This window comes from Ostrea edulis, chromosome 8 (assembly GCF_947568905.1).
Source record: "Ostrea edulis chromosome 8, xbOstEdul1.1, whole genome shotgun sequence".
Classification (NCBI taxonomy): Eukaryota; Metazoa; Mollusca; class Bivalvia; order Ostreida; family Ostreidae; genus Ostrea; species Ostrea edulis.
The window spans coordinates 42,640,709-42,651,778 of NC_079171.1; the positions used below are offsets into that span (position 1 = coordinate 42,640,709).

At 34.4% G+C, this 11,070-nt stretch overlaps 2 protein-coding genes across 7 annotated transcripts in view; one reads left to right on the top strand and one right to left on the bottom strand.

The window, feature by feature from the left end:
- Positions 1 to 7,676, top strand: part of LOC125661706 (alpha-1,3-mannosyl-glycoprotein 2-beta-N-acetylglucosaminyltransferase-like) — a 30,757-nt gene extending 23,081 nt beyond the window's left edge. For all 6 annotated transcript variants that reach the window (XM_048893832.2, XM_048893835.2, XM_048893834.2 and 3 more), the window contains exons 10-12: positions 943 to 1,033; positions 2,007 to 2,177; positions 2,771 to 7,676. In XM_048893832.2, the coding sequence (XP_048749789.2) occupies positions 943 to 1,033; positions 2,007 to 2,177; positions 2,771 to 2,884 (376 nt within the window). In that variant the 3' untranslated portion in view covers positions 2,885 to 7,676. The remainder of the gene's footprint in view (positions 1 to 942; positions 1,034 to 2,006; positions 2,178 to 2,770) is intronic.
- The window catches only part of LOC125662394 (uncharacterized), a 1,158,266-nt gene that overhangs the window by 265,837 nt on the left and 881,359 nt on the right, over positions 1 to 11,070 (bottom strand). The window lies entirely within an intron of this gene.

Consider the following 11,070-nt stretch of genomic DNA (forward strand, 5'->3'; position numbering starts at 1 on the left):
ATTTAATTATTCCTAAGGGTTGTTTTAAACTGTTTTATATGTTATTAGGGTAATTATATCTTTACATTAGATGCTATATATCAATAATAATTACTATTTTGATTCTGACACTATGAATATTTTATTCACATGTATGTGCACATCAATTTTATATTATCTTTTCTCTCACATTTGTAAAGCGCTTTAGAGAACTAATGTTGATAGGGTGCTATATAAATCTTTTAATTACAATTACAATTTGTGAAGAAGAAAAATGTCAGGCTTTGTTGATCTGTAATTTCTTTATGAGTAGAATTTGTACATTTTTGAACTCTTGATTTGGCACTGTAACCACAAAAAGTTAACGATAAATAGGATAAACCCACTGTGACTCAGTGTTTAATACGCAACTTTCGAGATATCAGCTCTTCTGTGAAGGAGGTATGTTAAGTGTTCTATTGAACGCTTGGGTGGATACAAAATGTATACATATACTATAGACTAGCAATGTAAATACGGATAAAAGTCATGAAAGTGTAAATTTTGTTTATATCAGCCATTGGTATACATTAAACTGACCATATCAAGAATAGTATTGTTTGAATAAGGCCATTAAATTAAATATGAAATTATTTTTTATTTCTCTACACGAGTGATATTTTAATTAAAGAAAAATGGTGATTATCGATTTTTGTTTGAGCTAATTCATTATTAAATGCTGATAAACTTACTAATATTGTGTGGGCCTGCAGATTGGGTGGTTGCATGATGTCTAATAATTGGCCTTAAGGCAATATATGAAGGCAGCGATAAGCATTTGTACCCACTGCGTGTGGACGATAGTATGTTTTGCGTCTCACTGTGCGTAAAAGTTCCACAAAAGGAAAGAACTATTGGGCAACTCGGAAATTGCGTATTGTGAGGCACTACAATATCTTATCGTAATTTTTTTTTCTTTTTCAGAGGACTATTTTATGAAAAGCATCTGAAGTTCATTAAACTAAATAGTAAATTTGTGCCTTTTACACAGAAAGACCTTTCATATTTATTAAAGGTAAGTATTTCAGATCTTGTTGATTAATTGAAAAATTTGAACTCTGAGGAATTTTTAACTCACCTGAGCCGAAGGCGCAAGTGAGCTTTTCTGATCAAAATTTCTCTGTTGTCTGTAGTTGTTGGCGTCGTCGTAAACTTTTCACATTTTCATCTTCTTCTCCAGAACCACTGGGTCAATTATAACCAAACTTGGCCATAAGCATCCTTGGGTGAAGGGCTTTCAAGTTTGTTCAAATAAAGGGCCATGACCCCTTCAAAGGGGAGATAATCACAAAAATAGGGTGGGGTTGTTTAAAAAATCTTCTTCTCAAGAACCAATGAGCCAGAAGAGCTGAAATTTATATGAAAGCTTCCTGACATAGTGTAGATTCAAGTTTGTTCAAATCATGCCCTCCGGGGGTAGATTGGGGCCACAATAGGGATCAAAGTTTTACATAGAAATATATAGGGAAAATCTTTAAAAACCTTCTTCTTAAGAACCAATTAGCCAGAAGAGCTGAAATTTACATGAAAGCTTCCTGACATTGTAGATTCAAGTTTGTTCAAATCATGGCCCCCGGGGGTAGATTGGGGCCACAATAGGGATCAAAGTTTTACATAGAAATATATAGGGAAAATCTTTAAAAATCTTCTTCTCAAGAACCAATCAGGCAGAAGAGCTGAAATTTGTATGAAAGCTTTCTGACATAGTGTAGAATCAATTTTATTCAAATCATGGCCCCCGGGGGTTAATTGGGGCCACAATAGGGGATGAAAGTTTTACATAGAAATATATAGGGAAAATCTTTCCCAAGAGCCAATGAGCCAGAAGAGCTGAGATTTACATGAAAGCTTTCTGACTTAGTGTAGGTTCAAGTTTGTTCAAATTTTGTTGTACTTTTTAATTTTTCTATATGTGTACATGGTGATCATTCGTACTCTGCATGGAAATATTTTCATTCTATACATTGGATATTTTCATATTTTCACAGGATAAATATGATACATATTTTACAAAGTTGGTAAAAGACACGCCAGAAGTGACAGTAGCGGAAGCCATGTCAGGTCATAGGTCGAACATGAAGGCCTTAAAAATCCTTTACTCCACAAAGGACGAATATAAATCCACTGCCAAGAAACTGGGGATCATGGATGATTTCAAGGTTACTTTCACTTTCATTTTATATGTCATACTGAAAACAAAATATATTACTTTCAATTTTTGGTTATAAGCTGAACCGAAATACAATATACATTAATTTTAATTTTGGTTTATAGACTGGAACAAAAAATATATTTTGTTTTCACTTTTGATGTTTGGGCTGAGACAAAATATGTTGCTTTCACTTTTGCTTTAGATAGGAACAAGATGATATGCTGTTTTCATTATTAGTCAACGAAATAATAGAAATTATTGAAAGAGAAAAACCTTTTTCTCTGTTTCTCATGACAACAGAGTGTTATCGAAATAATTACAGGGACTGAATTGTATGACAGTGTTCCACAATGAATGGAAGCAAAACAAATTATACACTAGTCTGGTCCCCGCCCCCGCCACTCTTTGATCACTTGTTTTGGGACGAGTGATCAAGGAGTGGCGGGGGTGTGGACCAGATTAATTATACAACGCATTATGTATAGAGATTAGAACACAGAATGCTGACTGTGCAGTGAACAGAATGGAAATTATGAGTGTACTCTCTATCATCAGTTTTGTCAACTTACACGTATATATTAATGGATGATTGTCTTGTAGGCCGGAGTTCCTCGGGTTGCATACAATGGAGTGGTCAGTTTCATGTATAGAGGTCAGAGAATCTACCTCTCCCCTCCCCCAGGATGGAAAGGTTACAACATCAAATGGTCATGACCCCAGCCAGACATAGCACCATATTCAAGTGTAATTCAAGCTTCATATTAAGTTTTTGCTGGACATATTCAAGTCTAATACAAGCTTCATTTGAAGGTTATGCTGGACATATTCAAGTCTAATTCAAGCTTCATTTTAAGGTTTTACAGGACATATTCAAGTCTAATTCAAGCTTCATTTGAAGTTTTTGCTGAACATATTCAAGTCTAATTCAAGCTACATTTTAAGTTTTTGCTGGATGTAAGTGTCAATCCACATAGTGACTTTGGATGAAGCTCTTGATAAGTATTGGTACCTGTAGATTGGCTGGTGTGTTGAAGTTGCCCTGGAATTCGATTAATAGGCAGATTGATAGTTGAAACGAGTATTGTGCGTTTTAAATGATTTTCTTGTACACGTACCGGTATTTTAAAAAATGCATATTTTATTGTGATTGTGTCTTCAATGTATACATTATTAGTTTGACCAAAGCATAGTATTTTTTTGGTACATAAATTTGTTGAATGAGCTTTGAATTTGTATGATGAAAGTGTGAGTACCTGTAGTACATGTCCTGATAATACTAATATTTAAAGTGATTGCCAATATCAACACACCAGTTCTTGTATGGTAAATCAAATCGCCGGAGTCCAAGGTCAAATTTATCTTCAGAGAACTAGATGTGTGCTAGTGAGCAGGTATGTTATTTTGAACGGGTAAAAAAAAAAGACAGTATATAATTTTACATTTTGATACAACTTAGAAAAGATTTTTATATGCATTGATTTTGAGAGAGCAGAATGTTTCTGTGTATATCCGGGATTGTAGAACGGTAGAGAGTGACTTAGATGTAGTATTATATTGTTATAGGATAAGTAAGACTCAGTACAATATTATCTGCTATCACAAAAACAAAATACTTTGAGTATCATTATTTAACCTGTTTAGAAGGTTATTTTTTTATTGTAGTCAATATGTTCTATTTATAGATGTCCTGTAGAAAATTTAGACCTCAGCTAGGTGCCATATCTGGAACTTTGTGATGATAGACTATCTCTCAGTCAAAAGTAGTTTACTCAAAATTTTAAAGGAAAAGGGGGTGGGGGGTAGATAAATAGGGTTGGATGGAGGCGGAGATATATCCCACCCCCTCATTCTCTCCCCCAATAATACCCCCAGAATTCTTCTGATGGGTACACTCTACCTGAACATGGTCAGATCCAATGATGTCCTATTCTTGATGAAAAATTCACTGTAACTTTACATTTTCTGACTTGCTTTGTAATATTCACACTCGCAGTAATGAAGAGTTGAAAAATCCAGCGAGTATTTTCACACTTGTAGCAAACACATGTATCTATTTTCAAATTATTGCGTTATTTCTCTATTGTTTTTGTCACATTTTATTTTTGACCAAAGAAATCTGTTAGATTGCTTCGGTACATCATGGGAGTTATGAGATTACTATAATGCAAGTATAATTCATGTTCCACCAATCCAAACTCTATAAACACTACTATGTTTGTGACTAATCTTAAACAGATAAAAACAAAAAACATCAGGAAATGAAAACAATCCCTGCACTGATGAAATGTTGATATGGTTGTTACCATTTACAAACAGCTGATAAACACGTGATTTTGATGTCATTGTTACCGTTTACAAACAGCTGATAAACACATGATTTTGATGTCATTGTTACATTTTACAAACACCTGATAAACACGTGATTTTGATGACATTACAAGTAGAGGAGAATTTCAGAAGAACTAGATATTTTGATGGAATTTCCTGTTGGTTAGTTTATTCCTTTAGTTATGTGTGACAGATCCAGTGTGACAGTGATCGTATTTTTGAACAGTAGGATGTAAACACTCATTTTTGCTACACTGTATCTGTGGGCAGTCCTGCTCAAATTCTAACCAGATTTGAAAAATTTTCCATACTCAAGTTATTTACGATTTATTTATTTTTTTGAAAGATAAAAATTTGTTCTTTGGGCATTGATCTAGTGATATAAATCAGGCCAATGTTAGAGGCCAATACAAAATGTATCAAGTTAAAAGATGTTGCATTTTTGCTGTAGTGTGATATTTTTTACCCTCATAAGATAGCTTTAAATTATGTACCTGATATTGATGGATTAAAAGTGGAAATTTCAGCGGCGGATCTAGAGGGGAGGGAGAGGGGGTTATGGGTGTTACAACCCCCCCCCCATTTTGTTGTACATTTTTAATAAAACTGGTCAGTTTTTGCCACTTTTGGGCTCTCCAGCTCCCTTTTTTTGTACAGAAAAGGTACAAACGTGGGTCGCACTTCTCTCCCTTTGAAAATTTTCCTGGATCTGTTATTATTATGCAACATTAATATTTATTGACTATTATGCAAAATACTGCCGAAATTATTGTACTTGATAAATGTATGTAAAAGAAACACACTTTTTGTATGTTTTAACAGTAATAGGACTGTGACACACAATTTTTTTTTCTGTTGCTTAAGCTAACATGGCCAAAGCAAGATGGAAATAGTAAATTGTAACCCAAGCGATATCATTGCTGTGATTAATACAGGAAAACTATCTACTTTTCACACGGCTAGTGTATAGTTTGATTCGAGACTCCTACTAGTGTGTAGTTATACTAAGTACGCCAAATTATCATCAACAGCAAGAAAACCACAAAGTGCTAGTACTATGATTTTGTTATTTTTCGTGAGCATCGATTTTCGAGGTTTCACTGAAAATGAATATATAAAGATAAATTACATGACTTTGCTAAAAAAAAAAAAAAAAAAAAAATAAAAATGTGTAAAACTTGTATCACTTGCCCTAGAGCAAAAGCAACGATTAAGATTCATCCATGATATCTCATGTTAACACTAAGCGTTATGGGGCTAATTTTCTGCTCTGCTCTGCGGAAAATTCCCAATTAAGTGACTAGCGTATGAAACATATGAAAGCATGAATGAATGAGACGGAAACTTTTAGATTCAACGTCTCACAAATACGACATGAAATCCATTTGCAATACTAGTATATAGTTATAAGTAGAACCACATAATCTACATGGATTTTAAAATTAATTTTTAAAAGGCTTCGCAAAATTCTCCAAATCTAGAGTGCACTGCATTCCTTCTGACAATTTCTTTGTAAAATAATCAACTATAAAATATCCCAAGATGGGGTGGGGTGGGGTTCCAAATTTACAACTTGATGACGTCAATTCATTGCACAATTTTGTGGCTTTTTTTTTTTTTTTTTGTTGGTGAGGGCTATTATGGAGACATTTTTTTATTTAATATCAAATAGTAAATGAAGAAGGGCATGAAATCAATATTCAACCAAATTATATACCTGTTATTAATGTTTATAACAATGTTGGAGATCTTGAGTTTCTGCAAATGAGTGTGTCATTTTATGCTTTTTTACTAATGTGCGTGTACCTCAGATTATATTTAAAAGCTTTTTTTATGTCATAGAGGAACATTTTGTATTTGTTGCAAGTGCCTACCAAATATATCTGTAACTTCTCACAGTGCCACCAGAGTGAGGTCATTGTACATGTAGCCATTGATATGCAGGGGCGGATCTAGAAATTTCTGGAGGAAAAGGTTAGGGGTATTGAATTCCCAGAGGGTTTAGGGTGAAGCCCTGGTGGGGGCCCATGAAGTGAAGTTCCCAAGATGTAAACAAAAATAATAATAATAATAATATTAACGTGTTTTTGGATGTATTTCTATAGAAAAGAAATGGGGGGGGGGGGGGGGGGGGTATTGGGCGTGCTGGATCCGTTACTGATAAGCCAAAATATATATAATTCAAGCGATGTTCGTTCTTTCTCACCATCTTTTTGCAATGTTAATTTTAATTTCATACAAGACCGATTTACCGTATCATCGTGTGCCCTGAATACGTCTGTCGTTTAAAACCATGTCGCACTCCATGTTCTGTTCTCTATGAAATATCGGAAATCATTATTTTCAAACGTGTCGTATTTTCGGTGTCGGGTACATTTTATCAGATGTCATTTTGCGTTTAGTTGATTTCGGAAAACGTAACGTTATTTTGCGTTTTGTTGATTTCAAAACTCGTACATATACTGCAATAGGTCTAGATTGATATACAGAATCGTGTCATATACCATAAAGGCAACTCGCCAAAGACGAGGAAGGTCATTTCCAATATAAGTATTTTATTCTCACGGCTCTCGATGTTTATTAGATATGCGAGTCATTTCAAAATCCATGATATTTTTTGTCCATGTAAACGCCCTTTTGTATTAGCAATTATTTTAATACTTGAAGAATTCCATTTTTTGTTTTTTTTTCTGTCCATTCTTTCTCATTGTACTGAGAATATATATATTTTATGAAGGTTCATGTTGCTATGTTGGCAAATCAAGTTATATTTATGATGTTGATGTTACGTATTTCTGATTGTTTGAGAAGAATGTGAGGGACCGTTGATGCTAAGTAAAGAATGTGTTCGTGATATTGCATGGATATGCACCTATAACTACAAATGTCTCTTTTCCCCGAAAACGAAATAATTATTCATTGAAAAAACACCAAAATTATTTCACTTTGAAGATTAAAAATTCTTAAAAGGGTGTGTAGTTATTTCTCATTTATTTATCAATTTGTCAGTGTGTTCATCTGAAGGAATGTTTCGATATTGACGGTGAAGAAGATATTCGTCTTCTGGAGTGTGTGATATCATTGATGATAAAGTCGTCTGTGATGAAATATGCAATATTATACAAAAGAACTGGGAAATCTACTAGATATACATATATGAATACTCACTCGCCCCAGCGCGGAATTTAACTAATTACCTGCGGAAACAAACGTCTCAGCTTATTCTTTATTTAAGCTCACCTGAGCTGAAAGCACAAGTGAGGTATTCTGATCACCTTTGTCCGTCCGTCTGTCTGTGAACCTTTTTATATTTTCATCTCCAGAATCACTGGGCCAAATTTAATCAAACTTGGTACAAATCATCCATGGGTGAAGTGGATTCAAGGTCCATGTCCCCACGAAAGGGGAGATAATCACAAGAATGCAAAAAAAAAAAAAAAAAATAGTGTGGGGTCATTTAAACTTCTCGATAACCACTGGGTCAGAAAAGTTCAAATTTATGCGAAAGCTTCCTGACATAGTGTAGATTCTAGTTTGTTAAAATGATGGCCTTTCATATCTTGTATATATACATTATGTATGGAAAGATCGTTCATGTAATGCACTATGACCCTGACCTGGAAGTTTGACCTTAATGACTAATAAAACATTTATTTTGTACAAAATGAAGAGAGACCTAATAAAACCACGTTAGATAACCACTTTTAGTGCAAAGAAAAATATAAGGAAGAATTGCTGTCTTGCAAGACCATAATTATTTAATCCATATTCATTTGCCTGTTTGGAGGATAAAGTGTTTGAAATCATTAAATACTGAGTTTATTACTGAAATATATAAGATGGGGGCAATATTCTTTGAATTAAGTTTTTGATGAAAAAATGACAACTAATGTCCCTTTAATAAAAATCTGACCTTTTGAATATCTCGAGAACTATTTATAATAGATCTTTCATATTTTGTACATGTATATAGATTTTTTATGGCGAGACTTTTCATTTCATACTGTGACCTTGGAATTTGGCCTACTTCCAAGGAAACGTAACCTGTTAAAATATCTTAGAACTAAACAAGTTAGAGCTTTCATATTTTGTGTACAGATTCTTTATGACAAGGTTTGTGATGCAATTGTATTTAATTTTGCGACCTTTACCCACTTGTTTTAAAAACCTGATCTAAATCTGATCTATTTAAAGAAAAGCTTTCATATATTTTGCATAGATTCTTTATGATAAGACCTTGTTATATTTTAGTATATGACCTTGTGATCTGGAAGTTTGACCTTATTTTCATATTTTCATAAAAATCTTACCTATTCAATATCTCCTGAACTATTTGAGAAAGAGCTTTCATATCTTGTATATAGATTTCTTGTTACCAACGGCAATATTGTCGAGACCACCCGTTTTCCTAATTTAAGACGGCACATATCGTAGACAAGAAGCGACAATATGCACAGACAAACCCTTTCAATTTGTAGAAAACACCTTTATTTCGCGAGAACTTATTTTCGCATGGCTACAGTAATGTATTCATTCACAAGACTTAACTTCCGCAACTGTCACAAGTCATTGCTTAAAAGTTTTATACATTGTATGTAAGATTTTATTCGCGAGAACTTAATTTTTGGGGGAATGACTAGTCTCGCGAGATAACGCGTAAGTGATTTCTCCGCGAATAAGATGTAATTTACAGTATGCTTATTTAAGAGTGAATTGCAACCCGTGTGCTACTATGTATAAAACGACTTAAAATGCAGGACCCTCTTAAATTTACGTCAGGTAACAACCTGATTATCATTTTCAATGACTGCGTAAAAAGGCTTTCATTGGGATCCGGGTTAGAATAGGTCCTCAGTACCCCCTGCTTGTCGTAGAAGGCAACTAAATAGGGCAGTCCTTCGGAGGAGACCGCAAAAACCGAGGTCCCGTGTCACAGCAGGTGTGGCATGATAAAGATCTCTCCCTGCTCAAAGGCCATAACCGCTGAGCATAGGCCTAAATTTGCAGCCCTTCACCGTCAGTGGTTGCGTCTCCATATGAGTGAAATATTCTCGAAAGGGTCGTTAAACAACAATCAATCAATCCAGCGTGCTTGTCATGTGCTGCTAGGAAGATTCCCAGGTGGCGATTCCAACCCCGGGCCAGGGTAGAAGTGGGTATCCATTATTTTTTTTCATTCAGAGTTGAGTTGAGCATTATAAATACTTCATATGTAGATATTTATTTTCTATGTATTATGTGTATAACATTCTATTGAAAGGTATATAATATGCATTGTAAAGCACCTTTGAGCGTACATGTTGTATGAAAAGGGTGCTATATAAATATTGTATTGTCATTATTTCACCATACAAGTTTTCAGTAATTGTATATCAAATCGTTCTAAGTTTTTAAATTATTACATATAAAATTTATAGAAATTGAAAACCTTTTTTTTTTTGTTAAAATTCTTTATACATACGGTTTAAACAAGAGGCCCACAGGCCTCATCGGTCACCTGATAACCAGTGAAAAAGTATCACTACTTTCATGGGCTATGAAATCTAGAAGAAAAAGATCTGTTCTGAATTAATGTTCAGCAACAGTATAAACAAGATGTGTTCTTAAAACTTCACTTCCCTCAAAAGTGCATACAATGATGAAAGGCTTTAAATAATAGGTGTATTAACATTAAAACATCAAAAGATATGACTAATCCTAAAGTCATACCATGGGTTATGAAATTCACCATTTTTTTTTGGTACATCCTTTTCTGCTATTCCTAAGTATGCATTTAGATTTTATACAGTATCAGCAAACTTACACATACATACTATAAACTAAGTTTGGCCCCAACCTGGGGGGTGGGGGGGGGGTCAGAACCCTTACTCTGGAGAAAATCAAATTTACAATTTTGGTTAAAGACTACCTGCTCTATCCATTTAGCACTATATACAAAGTTTGGCCCCACCTTGGGGTCAGAACCCCTACCCCGGGGATCATGAAATTTACAATTTTGGCAGAGGCCTTCCTGCTCTACGTCGCTATGCATTTAGTTTTTCTTACATGTGTGTGGTTCTCGAGAAAACGATTTTTGAAAATTGGGTCAATTTTGGGCAGCTTTTGTCCCGCCCCTAAAGCCCCAGGGGTGCAGGAATCCTGAAATTTACAATTTATGTTCTCCTTGTTCCAAATATGTTACATCCTAAGTTTGAAAAGAATTGGAATGATAGTTATCAAGAAGAAATTAAAAATGTCTATTGTTCACACATTTAATTACTGACCATTTTGGCCCCACCCCGATACCAAAACCCCTACCCCTGGGATCATCAAATTTACAATTTTGGTAAAAGGCTACCTGTTCTTTCTAAATATCTATTTACTTTCAATGTAGTAGCAATAGCACTAAGAAAGATGTTATTTTAATAAGTGTTTGAAAATTAGTCAATTTTGGACAGTTTTGCCCCACCCCTAAGGTCCCAGGGGTGCAGGAATCCTAAAATTTACAATTCATGTTCCCCTTGTTTCACATGTGTTTCATACCAAATTTGAAACGAATTGGAATGAAAGTTACCAAGAAGAAGTTAAAAATG